The sequence below is a fragment of the Coptis chinensis genome, chromosome 1, assembly GCF_015680905.1.
Source record: "Coptis chinensis isolate HL-2020 chromosome 1, ASM1568090v1, whole genome shotgun sequence".
Classification (NCBI taxonomy): Eukaryota; Viridiplantae; Streptophyta; class Magnoliopsida; order Ranunculales; family Ranunculaceae; genus Coptis; species Coptis chinensis.
In genome coordinates, this window is record NC_141456.1 from 24,813,312 (window position 1) to 24,831,898 (window position 18,587).

Genomic DNA, 18,587 nt, shown 5'->3' on the forward strand with positions numbered 1-18,587 from the left:
CATCTGGTTTCCGATTTCCCGTTAGTTACTTTTTAAGATTAGTTCCACGTATTTACATCATGTTTCCAATTTATAATTAATTTTTTTTAGGTTAGTTCAATACAATTGCATCTATTTTCTGATTTCCCATTAATTTGATCTTTGAGGGTTAGTTCAATGTATTTGCATCCAGTTTCTGATTTCCTAACAATTATTTTTTGATGTTAGCTTGATGTATTTGCATCCAACTTTTGATTTCTTGTTAATTATTCTTTTAGGGTAGTTTAATGCAGTTGTATCCATATTCCGATTGTCCATTAATTGCTTTTTAAGGTTAGTTTAATGCTTGCATGTGGATCCAATTTCCGATTTCCCATTAAATATTATTTGAGGTTAGTTCGATGCATTTGCATCTAATTTTCAGTTTTCAGTTAATTGTTCTTTGATGTTAAGTTTTATGCAGTATTATATATATTTTAAAATATTTGTCATTATTGGTTTGCCGTTTTTTTTTTTTTTTTTTTTTTTTCATTTTCTATTATATATTTTGTGATGTTATTTTTTATATAATTTAATTTTCCACATGTAACTTGTTTTGGGTTGGTATATAATTTATTTATGCCCAACGTCCATTTTAACTAAATCCATAGTTATATAATTTATTTAAGCCAACGTCCGCTTTAACTGAATCTTGTTATTCCGCTAAAATTGGAAATTATAAAATTCAAAAATTTAATTGGAATATGTCATAATTGTGGTTTTTGAAATCCTTAACTTTGACTAAATGTCTAAATCCCACAGTGGATGACACATCAAATTGATCCAACTTTATTTGTTAGGGCCATATATATAATGCATACGTTTTGGGTGTACACTGCTACTTATTTTATGATTAGTTGATTTTTTTTCCTTTTTTCCTAGTCACATGTGTGGTTAACAAATGCATAAAGTGAATGTTTAAGCAACTCAATTCATTTTTTTTCTTTGTTCTTTCTTAGTTTCATTGTCATTTTATAGAAAAAAAATTTGTTACGTTAAACTTCATCTGAGATTAGTGTGGAAACCATTATTTGTGGCGTAATTTAGGAAAATCGTTTTTGGTTGAAACTATTATTTTTAACAATTTAGTTTTTTGTCTCAGTTTTGGAGACTTTGTGAAACTCTAGATGAGATTGTTTCTTTATTTATATCATACTTTTTCGTAATTAGTAATAGAGTTTAGAAAAAACTATAGTCTCTATGAGTGCTCCAAAAAATAGATTGGTGAGGGTATAACTATAATATATATCTAAGGATTTCGAATTTCTTTTTGTACCTAATTAGTATTAGAGTTTACAAAAAACTTAGAGATTATGTGAAGTCTTGAAAAATAGAGCCAAAAAGGTATAGCTATAATATATATCTAAGAATGAATTACCACGACGTAATAGACGTAATAGATTAATTTCGAAAAGAAGAACCAAATCAGGAGCATTCAAAAGTGGTCTGATACTCCAATTCCCAACATGTGCAAAATTAGGTGTTCCAAAAATAATTTTACAGTCTGGTAAGTAATATACCGATCATATGAAGCTTGGGAGAGCGGGGGAATTGAATTGCACAACGCCCTTCTCTATACTAAGAAAAACTCTTAATACTCAAAAAATGCAAACAAGGTTGTAATCTTCGAAGGATGGTGTGGTGGCCTCGCCGAATGATGAAGCTTTTGTGAGGGTAACTTGGTATAAAAGTTGTAGCTCTGGTATAAGTAGCCCATTTGCAGCATTTAGGGCCAATTCACCAGCTTTCAATCTTACAACTTACAAGGATCTGCCGCTACCCCTTCAGGTGTGATCAAATGTCCCAAATATTCGAGTTGAGTCTGCCCAATGGAACACTTAGAGAGTTTAGCATAGAGAGTGTGTTTTCTCAAAGTTGCTAGGGTCTCTTTTAAATGCTCTTGATGTAACTCCAGACTAGGGTTATACACCAATATATTGTCAGAGAACACGAGGACAAACCTTTTAGTAACGGCTGAAAAACCTCGTTCCTAAAGCCTTAAAAAAGGCAAGCAATACGCCCATACAATGTGCTGGGCCGGAGGCCCACTATTTAGATTAGTTGCAAGGGGCTCTCTCAATTTTGCTATGGCCGTGGGTTTGTGATTATACTGTTGCTGCAATGCTGCATGAGGCAAAATTAGTAATTTCTTAATCTAATGAGATTGTGAGATATCAAAATATAATCTTCTTTCTCCAAAAAGGTACATTTGGCAATACGAGGTGAAACAAGAGTAGGCAAACACCAAATTTGTTTAGACTAAATTTCCATAGGATATTGCTCATTTATTAATATTTTGTGCCACTTCTAAAGGAGTCACTATAAATAGGTGTTTGTCTGGTTTTGATTTGTGTTATTGGCTCTCAAGTTTTATCTGCATTTGTTGATCAAGATGGCGAAGTACCTTCCAATCGTTTACATTCTTTTTGCTCTCCTGGCTTTGGTCTCAGGTTAGTTACTGTCTCCCTCTGTGCTATTTTATCTTCGGTTTATATTCATTTCATTAGAATTTTTTTGAGGATCTGAGGATCCGAATGTAGGTCAAGTTTGTCCAATTGTGCTCACAAAAACTGTTAAGATCATATGGTAAGATAAGGTCGTCCTGATAAATTTCTTTTGGAAGCATCAATTTCGAATAATGTTGCTACTTCTAATCCATGAAAAGGAATTTAATTACTAAACGAGTTTAGATATACAAACCAACAACCATGTGAAGTGGTGATATTTCTAGAGGACCAAGTGGCTTACGACAACGGTAAAGAAAAGGAAACCATACGATCGACACCATATGACTGGTTTGGCAAATGTACTTGGGCCTAATTTGAATTATGGTACTTCACCGGTTCAGCCTTTTCGGCTTTTCCTATTGAAAATTGGTCGGAAAAAGTTATTAGATGCAGCTTGAGCATGGAAATCGCTATAACTTGGAGGTTTTAAGGGCTCCCAAAATATCAGCAGTTTGTTTCTTTTCAATTAACTAGCTGTTTTTTCGACATTTGACCAAATGTCATTCAGAGGATTATCATGCGCTATTAGAAAACTATGATGGTGCTACTGCTGTAGATAGGTTAACCAATAATGGGCCGACGCACAATCTTTTAGATAAGTTTTAGACTATAATATATTTTTTGTGCTTATCTTAATTATTATTTACATTGAGCGTGCTTTTTGCAGTTGAAAAGATAACACTCAAGGTAAACGCAGCAACTTGCTATGCTACCTTGGGAGGTTGTAACAGTGAAGTCATTTGTAGGCAACAATGTCAACAGCAACATCAAGGTGAAGGATACTGTGAAGTTGATGCCAAGCCAGATCTTACCAGGGTTTGCACCTGCCAGTACAATTGTTGATCACCTATCTCTATAAAGCCTCTCTCATGTAGTCATTGAGACATTAATAAAGTGCCATTCCTTTTGAAATCGAGTTTTGGTTTTCCTTTCCTTTCACCTATTTTGTATTTACTGTGTCCATCCAATCCATTATAAGGACATTGCATCAATTTGATTTATGCAATTTTTGTGCATATGTTCTCCAACAGCTCAACCATTGATCTCGTTGGATTTGGGTGTACATTTTTTGTTTTTTTCGCTAACAACCATAGTTCGTGATTCCGAACGAAACTCCGGAATTCCGCTCGGAATTTCGGTTTTTCAAAAAATCGAAATTTTAAATATAGTGTCGAAATAATTGAAATTCCGAAAGAATTGAAATTCGAATTCTATAGGGTCGAAATTTCTTGGATTTCGGTTTTGGATTTACCGAATTCGAGAATTCGAAATCCCCTTTGACTTCGCTAACAACGGATCATATTTAGAACATCAAAGGTACAATGCTCTCGTCCCAAGAGGTATTTTGGCGGTAGACTTATAACGACCATGGAAAGCCCAATGTGCCGGTTAGATGCCTCGCCATTATACCTCTGTTGATCGACCATATTTACAAAAACTTAAGAGGTCTACACGGATCCTCAATTAACAACTTAACAGGTTCTAATTTCCGGTTATGAGAGTTATTCTCCAAGGGGATACTACATTTTGAATAGCTAATAGACTATCTCCCTCAAACAAAATGGAGTTCTCTCGTCTTGCTGAGCTAGCCATTTGCCACCTCCAAGGCCACCATCTCTGCCTCCTCCATCTGCCGCTTTGAACCTTCTTGTAGTGCTCCTATGAGAGTACCTTCATTATCCCAAGCCAGAACTCCAGCTGCCCCATCTCCTGTCCCCCTATCAAAAGCAGCATCACACCTTATTAGTATAGTATCTAGTTCAATTATTGGAAAGGACTCTTTATAAGGACAACTATTATTCATCCTATTTTGTCTTATATGGGAACTGTTTTTCCCTACTCCCTGTGATTCTCCAAAGGCTTCTAGGCATCTCCACCAGTGGGTTGCTGTTCTTCTGAGCAAGCCTTCTCTACTTGCTACTAAGCTTTCAAACTTTGCCTTGTTCCTAGCCTCTCATATGCCTTGAAGCATTATGATAGCCAGAATACCTTTTTCAGCAAAACCCGGATCCGTACCATTAATCCACTATAGGAAAAGATCAACCCAATCTCTTATCGTGTAGTGTCCCATTTCGTCTAGGTTGCCCCCCAAGTTTGAGGCGAACCAGACAAACTTGGACCACTCACACTTAAAGAAAATATGTAAAGGGTCCTCTAGCTCCAGCCAACACAAGGGACAGGAGAACTCTCCTTTGATCCCTTTGTTCCTAAGCAAGTCTCCCGTAGGGAGGATACCCATGTACAGCTTCCACAAGAAGAGAATAATATTGGCTGATACCGGAGCTTTCCAAATAGCTTTAACAGTGTTTGTATTAAAAGTCGATGATTGCTCCATGTCCCCATTCCCTGCCATTCTGTGATAGGCTGTTTTAACAGACAGACTGCCATTTATGGTATCCATCCATCGAATAGTATCTTCCCCTGCCACGAGGGGTCTAATCATGACCTGCTTAATAATCTTTCCAATAGTAGATGGAAATAGGTGATCAATCCTATTTTCATCCCATCCACTACCATCAGTCAACATAAGATCCTTTACCTTGAGGTTTTGAAGGTCTTGTCGCAAAGGCATCAGGTCATTAATAAGGATAGGATGTTTGTTAATACTGAGCCAAGGCTGGCTCATAACCAACACATCCTTACCCTTACCAATGCTCTAGATACATCCCTCCAGGACTATTTTCCCCACTCTGTGTACCCTTTTCCAAAACCAAGAGGCGTCTGGAGGGGAATTCTGTTTAACATCAAACTAGCTCTTACCATATATGGCCCTGAAGGTTCTAGCCCATATCAATTTTTTGTCAGTGAGAGCTTTCCAAGAAAGCTTAGCTAGCATGGCTTGATTCATATCTTTTGCTTTTCTCAAGCCTAAGCCACCACTAGCTTTAGGTTTGCATATGCTATCCCACCCAATGGTATGGATGCTTTTACTATCTTCTGTACCGTGCCACCAGAAAGTCCTGCATGCCTTATCTATCTTCTCACAAGTGGAACTTGGGAGAAGATAAGTAGACATAGCAAAGGGGTATCTTGGACCACAAATTGTATCAGAGTTGTTCTGCCAGCGAGTGACAGAACTTTTGCCCTCCACCCTTTAATTTTACCATGAACTTTATCCACCAAATAATCAAAATCCTCACTCTTCTTTCTAGAAACAATTATAGGAACTCCTAGGTATTTATCCCGATAGTAAAAAAACCTCATTTTCCAAAACCTTTTTAAAATGTTTTTATGTTTTTTATGCATATTCTTACTGCAAAAAATACTAGATTTATCATAATTTATCATCTGACTAGAGATATTGCAGTACTCATCTAAGATATTTTTGAGCTTACCACTCTCAACTAAATCCGCTTTAGTAAACAAAATCAAATCATCTACATAAAGTAAATGAGTAATAGCCGGTGCATCCCTTCTAATCTTTATGACATGAATTTCCTTAGACTGTTCTGCATAAGCTATCATCCTTGATAAGGCCTCAGAAACAAGAATAAACAAATATGGGGAGAGAGGGTCTCCCTGTCTGAGGCCTCGACTAGGAGTAATAGACTCAAGAGGGGCACCATTAAGAAGAACTTTAAAAGAGACCGTAGATAAGCATTCAGAGATAAGCAATCTCCATTTTTTATTAAAACCTAGTTTGTGAAAAATATTATCTATAAAGGACTATTCCACCCTATCATATGTTTTAGACATATCCATCTTAAGAGCAACAAACCCTTTTTTCTTTTTCATCTTTTTCATAGTGTTAAAAATCTCACAAGCCAAACCAATATTATCCCCTATGCTTCTCCCTTTTATAAAGGCCCCTTGAAACGGGGAGACAATCTTATTAATGTGAGCCTTAAGCCTAATAGCCAGAATCTTAGCAATAATCTTATAACTAAAATTGCATAAACTAATAGGTCTAAACTTAGATACATGGTCCGGATTAGAAATCTTAGGGATGAGGGTGAGAAAGGTATCATTTAATCTAGGGTTCATCTTACCATTAATGAAGAAATCCATAACACAATCTATAATACTCTTACCTACCACATCCCAACATTGTTGATAAAAGATACCTTGGAACCCATCAAGTCCAGGTGATTTTAGAGACCCGAGCTTTTTAACAACATGCCAAATATCGTCATCAGATGGACAAGCAGTAAGAATCTGCTGATTCTCCCTATCCGTAATGCAAGGCTTAAATAAATCAAGAATAAGCTCATTTTTCTGAGGATGTACAGAATCAAAAATATTATCAAAATAAGCATTCACCGCTACTCCTACATTATTCCTACCTTCTTGCCATACACCATTATCTCATCTTTAATCTTATCAATGTTATTTTTCCTTCTGCGATACACCGTAGACAGATGAAAGAACTTAGTATTCCTACCATCTTCTTTAATCCAGTGTTGACTGGATTTCTGTTTCCAAAACACCTCTTCTTTCTCATACCAATCAAAGAGCTCCTTTTTTAACGTCTTAGCTCTTTCATGATTAACCGAATTAAAAGGCTTTTGGAGCACCCTATCTAACTCTTTTTGAGTATGTTTGATGTTAGAGAAGATGTTTCCAAAAACCTTCTTATTCCAGGTCTTTAGACTTTGGGCGGTCTTATTTAACTTAAGAATCACATTCCAATCAGGCAAATCATGAGTTATAGAGTTCCACGCTTTATCTATCTCAGGTTTACAAGACTCATCTTTCAACCACATGTTATAGAAACGAAAAGGTCTTTCAGCATATTCCTCAGATACTTTAAGACTAATCAACAGAGATAAATGATCGGACGTAGCATTAACCACATGTTTAACAAGCATATTAGAGAATAAATCCATCCAGTCATGTGAAGCCATAGCACGATCAAGTCTTTCTAAAATATTGTCTTTTATTTTCCTATTATTATTCCATGTGAACTTGGGTCCTTTATAGCCTAAGTCCACTAACCCAAGGTCATCAATCACAGAATTGAAATCCATCATGCATTTTGAAAAGGTTGACTAACCCCCTATTTTCTCATTCAAAGTTTTGATTGCATTAAAGTTTCCAAACACTAACCAAGGTCCCGGTATATGGGGGGCACAATCTCTCAGATCATTCCAAAAATGATGTCTCATACTAGCATTTGGTTCACCATAAACAAAAGTAAAGTACCATGGATTTTTACTATGATAATTAATAAGCTTACCTGAGATTTGGTTGGCCGTGGCTCCCAGCACCTCCAGGTTAACTCCAGCCCTCTATAGAATAGCTAGCCCTCCTCGAAGACCCACAGCAGGAACACAAAACGAATTATAATACTTAAGAGCCTTCCCTAACTTACTTATCTTTTCCTCCTTAACTTTTGTTTATGACAAGCATAAAATGTCCGGTTGGTGTTGACGGACTAGATCCTTTATATTATGAACTTCCGTGGAGGAACCTATTCCTCAGAAGTTCCAGGCGTGTATCATATCTGTCGAGGCGGCTGTTTGGGGACAGCCACCGCGAACCTTGGAGGAGGACCACACAGACCGCCACTGCTTCCAGACCCAACACTGACACTTGTACTCTTATCACCACTATACCCACTGTTCAACCCCTTTGAGTCTTTTGAGCTGTTCCCTCTGTTTTTTATTTTGGACTTGAGCTGTCCACTGCCTTTCCTAGACGAGCCTTCCATAGCCAGTGGCACTGGTTGGGAAATACTATCTTTTGATTCATAGCCAGACCCTATTTGATTTCCTTGAAACAAATCTACCGACACATTCCCCACCGACACCTCATCATGACAGTTAAACAGCACAGCTTCTTGATCGGAATCCTCATAAGGCTCTTCTTCGTCAGTGAACGCATCTGAAGGTATCTCTTCTTCTGGAATATCACCCCCTGAAACCTCAGACGGAACACTTGAATCCATAGAATGGTTGGAGAAAGAAGGCTCTGAGGACTCCAAAGTATCACTTGACACTGAAATAATAGGGACATCTGCAGGGATCAGCAGATGTCCCAAACCTTTTGCGCGTATTTCATCTGCCTCTCTTTTTGCTTTCTTCGAATTTTTTTTCTGCTGTCCTAATACTACTATTACTCCCATCTTTCTCCATAATAGCTTCTACTGATAGAGAACTAGCCGCCAACTTCCTTTTGGAACCCACAGAAACTTCTTGCCACTTCCTAAAACCTTTTTTAACTCCCCTCTTATATAGACCCCGATACGCCAGCTTTTTAAACCCCCTCCCACGCGAAGGCAAACCTATGAAACTAAAGCTAGCATGAGCTGTCCTTGGGGGGATTAAAGGCGCCCCATACCCTTCTGTACCTAATATCTCAAGAAGAGGGGAAGGAGCTTTGGAACTCGGAGAAACCAGCAGCCTCGGATTCTCTTCCATACAGATATCTCTTGTTCCCAAAAGGGAGTCCTCAGGAGCTATAAAGCCTACCTTCTCAGGCTCACTGCCCCAGACCATCACATCCCTTATCCCTCTAGATACAGCTAAGGATGCTTGGTTAAGGCTATTACCTTCCTGACCTTCTTTTGCCTCCACACCCAAACCCAGATCCATACAAGTCTTGGGTCCCCACACCACCAAGGCTCGATCCAAGGAACCAAAATCTAAACCAGGTCCATCTGCTAACCTTTGGTACTCTCGGGCTTGATAATGGATAATCGTTCTGCAGCTCGACCCATCTTGCCATTCCATCTCCATATCTTTACGGCCCAGAGGGAAAGCCACTTGGACTGGACTGTCTTCTCTGACCTCTTCCTCAAGCCCACACCAACCCACAGCACTCCTACCCCTTCTACTAGTATCCACAATAGCTAGCTCCAGCCCAGAAGACCTCACACCCAAGCATCCACCTTTGTCCAACCTACTACCCTCTAGACAATCCTCACCCACCTTCCCTATTGATCCTATCCCCAGCCCATCCAATCTCAACTTATTTTGCTCAAGGGGATCCCCAGCCCCCTCATAGCCACCTGGGCTGCCTTCTATATCCTTAGTCTCATACCTCTGCTTAGGGGGTGTATCAAGGAACCCCCCCCCATACCAGAACCTTCTTCTCTGAGCATATTTATCCCTCGCCAGAATCTAGTCAAATCTAGGTTTCAGCGGTGTTCCCGAGAAGGAGACCGATGTAGGATTAGAGTTCACCACTCCATTAAAGAAAATGGTAGCCCTCATCATAAATGAGAAAGAATGTTTAACATCTCGAGGGGAACCACCGCACCTCAGCATACTAGCTCGATACTTCTCCTTTTGCAGACAGAAGTTCACATCATGACCAATCCTACCACAGAAATAGTAGAAAATGTCTAACTTTTCATACTTGAAAGTCACCGGGAAAACTTCTCCTTCTTCTGTTCTCAATTTTATACCTTTACTCAATCTCTCCTTTATATCTAACTTAACCCTGACTCTTGCCACCGGAACTCTGAATTCAGCCGAGCAAGTCAAGTCTATATACTTGACCTTGCCCAAGCTTTGCCCCACCTTCTCTACATTCTCCTCATTCATTCTATCAGCTGGGATCCCATATATCTGCACCCAAAAATTAACAAAATCAAAAGCTGGATTCACTTCCAGATCTTCTGTGCCTTCCCATTTCCTTAGCACTATTACTAGCCCCTAGACTAACCAAGGTCCATTTTTTCTTACATGGTTATATTCCTCCAGGTCTTCAAATGTGAACTTGTAGAAACCCCTGGTCAGAAGAACCACTTTTGTACCTTTTCTAGTTTGCCAGCAACGGTGTAGTTCTTCAGCTACCACTTGAACATCCAGCACTCTATCTCCAATAAGCTTCCTCACTAAAGAATGCGAGTGTTCTTCCACTTCCACTGGATTTTTTTGCTTTATATTCACTACCCTTTTTTCTTTTGAACAAAAAAGTTGTTGCATCTCTGCTTGGAGCTGTTCAATCTTAGCCTATGTAGACAGGGATCTTGGATTAGATGTTTCACCTCTGACCGGCACACTAACTTCTTTTTCCATTTCTTTCCCCACAGCAAACTTGCCTCTATTACAGTAAATCAAAATAGAGAGGGGGTTTCGATGGATGAAGGAAGCAGGGGGGATGTATAGATGAAGAGGATGGAAGAAACGGATTTGAAGACTTTAAAACTCCTCTAGACCCTCAGAGCTGTCAAGACAAGGAGGAAAAGAAAACTAAAATTAAACTTACTATGTATCTGAGATCCAATCCACATAAACACTTGGATTCTAGAAGGAGACGAGCACTTTAGAACAAGATTCTTAATTTAAATTCAAAACTTGGGGGGAAGAAGATTCAGATCTGCTTTTGGCCGCAGTATAGCCGTTTGTACGCTTTCTTCAAAACTTGGTTTACATATCGTATTGCCGAATTTATTGGGGTGTACATATTCGTGGACTTAATATATACTTAAAAGTTATAATATAAAGCAGACCTTTAGTTTGAAACTTTGAATGCAACTGAAACCATGAAAAATTAGGCCGAAGCAGGGGGGCATCCATAGGCCTAATGATAAAACTCGTAATGGGGCTTTTTGGCACCTTCTTGTATTGTGGGTTAAAAAGCCGAGAAAATAAATGAAAAACTAAAAATAGTGAAATTCTTTTCTTATTTTTGGTAAGTAAAAGACACTAAAAATAGTGAAATTTGAAATACAAAATATGCCTCTTATGTTACGTACATAGAAAGTACTTTTACAAGATCATTTGTGTTTGGTAAATAAGAAAGATTTGAGAATTCAATCTATAAATAGGTTACGTTTGGATAGAATTAGAGCATCATCAACGCGCTACTAAAAATAATTGCGGCACATCATTATTTTAGCTCGGTCAAAATTGCTAAAACGAGTTTATGTACCAAGTACCAACACATTTTTTTGATATTTTCTGTTTCTATTTCGAATGGCAGAACTTGTCCCATGCATTTCAATTTTTTTATTAAAAAAAAACATTCAAATGGGAATAGTTGTCCCGTCTGTCCCTAATTTTTTACTAAAAAAAAATCAAAATATTGAAATGGCAAAACTTAACCCATTCAAAAAATTCAAAAAATGATGATGAATTTTTTTTATTACAGCCGTTTTAATTTTTTATTAAAAAAAATTACAAAATTTATGGATGGCAAAACTTGACCCGTCCACCATCTGGACGGCTAAAGTTGACCCGTGCAAGTCACTGCTAAATTTATGAGTATTTTGGTCAAGAATTTATCAATTGGTGAGATAGAAATAGGTCTTTGGCAGTGGGTTGGTGAACGAAATTGCTAGAAAAATTGCTACTCGTCACATTGGCAATCAAAAATAGCAGTGCGTTGATGATGCTCTTATGGTGGCTGTTTTTTCGTGTTACTAAATATGGAAGATGTTGATAATTATGCTCCATTAGAGCATCTCTAGGTTGTGGTAATATCACCTCCAAATTTGAAGGCGAAATTTGAAGAAATTAGACGCAAATTTTGACCAACTCTAGATGGTTGCAAATATCGGACGCAAATTTGATTGTAGGGTCTACCACGTGCGCCATTGGTACTGTTGCGTGACATATGTCGTGCGACAGTCGGACTGTTGTCATTTCACACATTTGTTTTCAACATAGTTTCTCTAGTTCTAACAAAAAAATAGATTCCGACGACGAATATGTCTATAATAACCAAACAAGATGGAGTGGTGACGGCGAGGAAGATCAAAACTGTGGTAATAGTGCACTGGTTTGGAGCAATCCCATGAGTGATCTAGATGATGAACCAAGAACTTCTGGAGCTAGAAACCAGGGAGATGAGCAGGACGATCCATTGTTGCTTTAGTATCAGCAAGTCGATTTTGAATTTCCTGCTGAGCCTATGGATTTCAGCCATCTTAGACCGGTGTCTACAACATGTATGTATTTTAATTTTATATATTAGCAGTAGTGTTTAACTTTAGTAGTTAAATACGTACATTTGTATTTGTATTTTTTTTAATTTTAGTTTCATTTTGCGTACATCATAGATGTCTTATGTATCGGGTTCGGTGCACTCTACGTACGCTTAAGACGTGGTGGGATGATATTAAAAAAGTTGGTGCACTTGACCATGTTAGAGATGCAATTATAGTGACTCCCTTCGGTCATCTAGTTGACATACCTTATAATAAGACTAACATTCAGGGAGTTATCAATGGTTTAGTTGAGAGATGGTGGGATAGTACAGATACTTTTCACTTCCCTCAGGGAGAGTTGGGCTTAACTCCACTAGAGTTATGTATGATATTTGGTTTGAGTATAAGATTAGGTCATCCGTTGAGATGTAGCACTGAATTTCAGAGTTGTGCCCAAATGATGACTTTCTTCCCTTGTCTGACCGAGGAGTCATATGATAGTGCTGGTGTTAGGAATTACGGTATCAAGGCTGCATACATTACACCGTTGACTAATGATGATGGGTTGTAGTTTTTAATAAACTATTTGTCACTTGATTTTGATGATGGTCAAGAACATGTTGATGAGTATGTAAGAGCTTTCTGTATGTATTTGATGGGTGTCTTGTTTCTTCGTTCTGGCCATTCCACGATTAACTTGGGCTATCTAGCCAACTTTGAGCACTTGCATGAGTTGGGCGGTATGTATTTTGGTGGAGCCATATACTGTAATTTATTGCATTGTTTAGATAAGGCTTCTCGGTAGACTGGTGTTGTCACTAATCCCCAGCTGGGAGGGTTTGTCAGTCTCGTAGAGGTATGGTTTTATAAGTATTTTCGTGCTACAAATCATATCCTCACAGAGTACACTGATGAGAGGCCTAGGCTCAGGGCTTGGCATGGACCTCGTCGAGCTCGTCTGACCAGTGAGATTAGTCATAACATAACTTTTGTCCGAACCCAGATCGAGCTTAGCACACATGCTTCTATTGTTTAGAGGCCTTGGCGGACATCTGTGCACATCGACGCGACGGTAGATACACATTGTTCATTTCTCATAGGAGGATGGTATTCACTTGCGGGAGTGATATGGAGTGGTATTTAGGGGATAGATGTTACAGACAGCTCACACCATGCTTTGGTATGCCCCTTGATCCGCCTACCCATGTATCAGAGGCTAAGGACATGACCTTACATCAAGTTATCGAAAGAAACGTGGATTGGAGTTGGCCAGTAGCTTCTAACCTAGTTACATTACAGACTTATGAGCAGTATTACCGTTATTGGTTTAAGGTATCTATTGGCCATTTGCTCCCAACTGTGGGTCGTACATGCAACATTCATATGGTTAACAGAATGGGTGTCAGACGTGAATATCAGATTGGCCAGCCATCACAGCCGATGTTTCAGCTGGGACTTGTACACACATTTGTTCCAGCGCCAGATCCCCCTCAGTCAGAGTGGCCTTGGGTTTTCAGTTTGAGTGATCTGAGTGGCCAGATGATTTACCATTCCATTTCTTCTATTGATAACACTTGCGTCGTACAGTTAGAGCCTGAACTTGGACATCTACCTTTGGTAATTGTTTTTATTGGTTTTGGTTTATTATTTTGGTTTATTATGAAATGTCATAAATTATTAATGAATAATTATTTCAGGATGAGCTATGCATGAGATATGAGACAAGCATTCGTGTAAATGATGGCATGCACTCCTCGGTATTCGCCTACAGTGTTGAGAGAGAGAGAACGACTTCTTTCCCAGGCTCATATGGATTATGACAATTTGCAACGCAAGGTTGATGAGTTACAAGCTCAGCTTGATCGCATTATGGTACATCATGAGAGTTCATCACATGGACAAATGGAGAGTTTAACACAAGGACAGTCGAGGAGGAGTTCACGGCAGAGGAGGCGTATGTAGGAAGTGATGACTTGATGATTTATAATATTAAGTTTGTTGTATGACGATTATTATTATGTTGTGTGATTTAGAATTGTTCATTTGATCATTTTGATAAGTTTTAATTTACTTCCTTTGATCAATTTGATTCAGCAAATGAATTGCAATTTTTATTAATAGAACGACAACTAATACATGATTGCAAAAACATAAAATAAAAATAAATAAATAAAAGACAACTATTACATATCACCTTTATTACATACTACTAGAGTTACTCTAGTTATCAAGCCAATCATTATTTTCTTCATCATTGGTTCCTTCGTCCTCGAAAGCTTCATTTGTACTACTTGATCCAGCCCTTTTTTCATACTTAGCTACAATTGTTTCTTGTTTTAGCTATAAAACCCTTCGCGCACGAGGATTGAGTTTCTCGAGTGACATTGCCAATAACCTAGTCTTATTTTCCTCCTCTCTAACATGGAGTTTTTCTTGCTTCAAAAATAACTTTTTTTGTGTCTTCTCTTGCTTCAATTTCATCATAGTTTGAAATTGCCCATCTAGAATCTCTTCTCTATCTCTTCGGCTTTCTTTAAAAGCCTGAAGAAATTCATCCATATTTTTAGAAGTGGATTCAACATTATCCTCGACAGTAGAAACAATTTTTTTGTTTTTCTCAATTTCTTTGCTCTGCTTCCTACCAATCGACCTCTCCAAACAACCTTCCGTACTGCTAGGATCGTATTGTGAGTACAGTGAAGGTGAAGGGTTAGAGTGAGGCGTTGAAGTGGTTGATGGTGAAGAATCGAAGCCTTCAAGATCTCCAGATCTTGCTTTCTTCTTTGGTCTTGGAGCAAGCGTTTCGTTACATAACTGAGTTCTTTGCCACTTTGGCGTATGTTTGACTAGATTATAACAGTCTTGTCATATCCATGGTTTCCCAGTAGTAGCCGCATAAGTTGTTGCCGCGTCTGTAAGCTACGTTTATAAAAAAACAAAAACAAAATCAATATCAAGTAGTATATAATAAAAGCATAAAAGAAAACGAAGTATAAATTAAACAAAGTATAAACGGATCTTACAATGTCTTCGCGTCCCCACCCGCTTGGAGGTTGTTCTTCAAGCTTTCTTAGTATAACATGATATTTGTTCAAGAACGGTAAAAGAATTGACCAACGTTGTGAGACTCCCTTCCATTTACAGTTGTGGTTATTAAAACATTGAATTTCATTCATCGTAGCCATAATTCGTTCCCAATAAACTTGTCCCGATTGATCATTTCCTACTATAGGATCTTCTCCAATCTCAATCCACGCTCTAGTAAGAGCAATATTTTTTTCATTTGTCCAACTTGGACCCCGACCTTATTTTGGTTGTGACATTGAGAATGTTGTGTGTGAAATGGTTGAGTTGTTTGATAAGAATGTTTGGGTTGAGTCTTGAGTGTATATAAAATGAATAAGGAAATGAGTGTAGATATATGGATGTAGAATTCCGGCCGTTTTTTTTTCCGTTGGAGCACGCGACAATGATAGTGTCGCACGATAGTAGGAATGACGTGCGACATTAGCAATGGCGCGGAGTGCTGGTCAAAGTAAAAAAAAAATTGGGGCGACATTTGCAATAGCGCGCGCCGCATCCGCATCCCAAATCCCAAATTTGCTTCCACGGATGCAGATAGGTGATGCGACCGAATTTGCTTCCACCTAGAGTTGGATTTCTGCGAAATTCTGAGTTTTGGAAGCAAATTTGGAGAAATTGGGAGGTGATACTACCACCTAGAGATGCTCTTACATATGGGAGATTTATATGTTTTACAATTTAGATGTTAGGCATCAACATTAAGATGAAGTACATTTTCACCTCTTGCTTTTTCTTTGTTTTTTTTTTGCTTGGTAAGTGAGAATATATTAAAACTTGAAACAAAAACAAAAGATGTTGTATAGGGTGGCCAACATGCTGACCCCATATTGCATGCTCCTACTTTATTACTATAACCATAAACAAGTACGGTGTATCAATTTAAAATCTATAGAAAAGCTGAAAAGGTGCCTCCACTTGTGTAACCAAACTGGTCGACCATCAGTGGTAGATGCCTCGTTCTCAATTAGTGTGGCACCATGTTTTGTGAGTAAATCAGCTGTGAAGTTTCCCTCTCTCCAAATTGTTGAGATTCTCCACCTATGCAAGTTCTCAATGCATAGTAGTCATTTATGTTGCAACATCCAAGGCACCGAACCAATTTCAAAAGCTTGAGCTGCTGCTTCCGAGTCGGTTTCGATCCATATTTTTCTCTACCCCTTTCGAAGTGCTGCCTCAATACCTACAAGGATGGCCATACACTCAGCTCTGTAGTTATCTCCATGACCTATGTTCATGCTGAGTGTGTAAAAGAATTGGCTATGCTTCCTCTAAAAGAAACGCCAATGCCAAAGGGTCCAGGATTTCCCATTGATGCACATTATGTCTCAAGTTTGATTGTATCTGGCTCGGGTGGGATCCAATTACAATATTTAACTTGTGGTGCCCTACGTAGTCTAATAGCCATATTCCAAAAAATTTGAATGCCAAGTTCTAGCGGGTTATTATAGTAGTGGCCTCTTGAGAGTCTACCTGTAATCTTGAGTTGTAGCCTTACATACTGTTTGCAATCCACAAGCCTCGGTTTCTTACCATCAAAGTGAACCTTATTTCTTTCTTTCCAGATGCTCACTAGACATGAAGTAATACCAGATTTCCACAAATCTTGTATCCTAGAGCTCCATCTCTGACTAGGCTTCAGAATGTCTTGTAGGTTATCAGTGGCAGTATTAATGTGAAAAACCTGTTTGATCCAACTCCACAACTGTTTAGAGATCGAACTTGCATTGCCAGAACAGATGCTTGTTAGTTTTAGTCTCAGCTCCACACAATTGACAACAAGAGGATAAAGGAATACCAGTTTGTTGTATACGATCATCAATTGCTATTCCCTTATGTATGATTTTCCAGGCTAGTGCTGATGTACGAGGGTGGATACATCCACTCCATATAGTCTTGTACCATTCAACCACCAACTTTTCTTTGTTCTACTCGTCTTTGTCTCAGGTTTGTTATCTTTCGAACTAACTATTAACTTAGTGACCCAACTTGTCGACTTTTTTTGATTTGGTGAGTGAATTTTTTTTTTTCATTCAATTTGACTTGTACTTTCAATTTTTTTTTTTTTTTTTTCAATTTGGTGATTCCGTTTATTTCAATTTAACAGACGTTAAATTTTTTCATATGTGGCATTGAATTTTTGTTTTTTTAATGACCAAGAATAATGACATCGGCTGGTGTAAGAGCATCTTTAGGTGAGATACTATCCTAACATCAAACACCAAATTTCCAATAATTTGGTGTTTTTTCATCTTCGATTAGGAGAGACACATGTTGATGAAAAACACCAAAAAAACACCAAACCAAATACCAAATCGGCCAAAATTTGGTTCCAGCTTTGGTGCTGTATCAAATCTCTTTCGCGATTTTGGAAAAACCACACGGATTTTTGAACACCGCATGGGCTTGGGCTAGAGTTTGGGCTTCAATCACACGGTTTTGCAAAAATTGCGCGAGAGATTTAGAAAGAGAAAAAAGAAGAAAGTTGATGTGCGACACATTGCGCGGTTTTTGGAAAACCGCGTGGGCTTGGGCTTTTAAGATGGGCTTCAGTGGCACGATTTTGAGAAAGTCGTGTGGGTTATATGGCGCGGTTTATCCAAAACCGCGTCATTTTATGTCGAATATTTGATGTTTCTCCTGAAGTTGGTTGGTGTTTTTTTGGTTCGGTGTTTGGTTTGGTTCAAAATTTTAGTGTTTTCTTGGTTTCTCTCCTAAAGATACTCTAAACCAAATTGCCGACAAGGATTTTCAACATGACTTATTTGCTTTGAAATTACTAAATTGCCCAACCCCAATCGTAAAATTTGATGTAGTTAAGCAGGTGTCTTCTTCTTCCCCAATTTAGTTGCAGAAGAACTGCTACACCACTGTAATTAGAGGTCCATTTATACAATTTTATGTGAATCAATTAACTTTTAACATTCAATTAGGATGGCATTGTTTTTTAATTTGGGGTCCCCCTTTTCACTCAAACAATAAATTTCTCTCATTTCAGCCATGAGATATTGGGGCTATGGCTCTCCACCACCAACACTTCACAGTGCGCAATTCAACCACCGCAACACCACATCAATTCGAAATATCACCGCCGCTACCACCATCTCTACCCATCACAAAATCAGTATCAAACAATCATTTTCTCTCATCATTAGAAACACTGC

At 38.3% G+C, this 18,587-nt stretch overlaps 1 protein-coding gene and 1 long non-coding RNA gene across 2 annotated transcripts; one reads left to right on the forward strand and one right to left on the reverse strand.

Annotated features, from left to right (window-relative positions):
• Nucleotides 1–2,133: 2,133 nt before the first annotated feature.
• Nucleotides 2,134–3,437, forward strand: LOC147523102 (uncharacterized). Its single transcript, XR_015195961.1, has 2 exons — nucleotides 2,134–2,468; nucleotides 3,193–3,437. It is a non-coding gene; the product is annotated as an uncharacterized LOC147523102 (long non-coding RNA).
• Nucleotides 3,438–5,274: 1,837 nt separating this feature from the next.
• LOC147523103 (uncharacterized) lies at nucleotides 5,275–7,492 on the reverse strand. Its single transcript, XM_086569558.1, has 4 exons — nucleotides 6,809–7,492; nucleotides 6,590–6,740; nucleotides 5,836–6,100; nucleotides 5,275–5,617 (listed from the first exon to the last, which is right to left on the reverse strand). Exons 1-4 carry the CDS (start codon nucleotides 7,490–7,492, stop codon nucleotides 5,275–5,277), a joined length of 1,443 nt encoding a protein of 480 aa, XP_086425684.1.
• Between the last annotated feature and the right edge of the window lie 11,095 nt (nucleotides 7,493–18,587).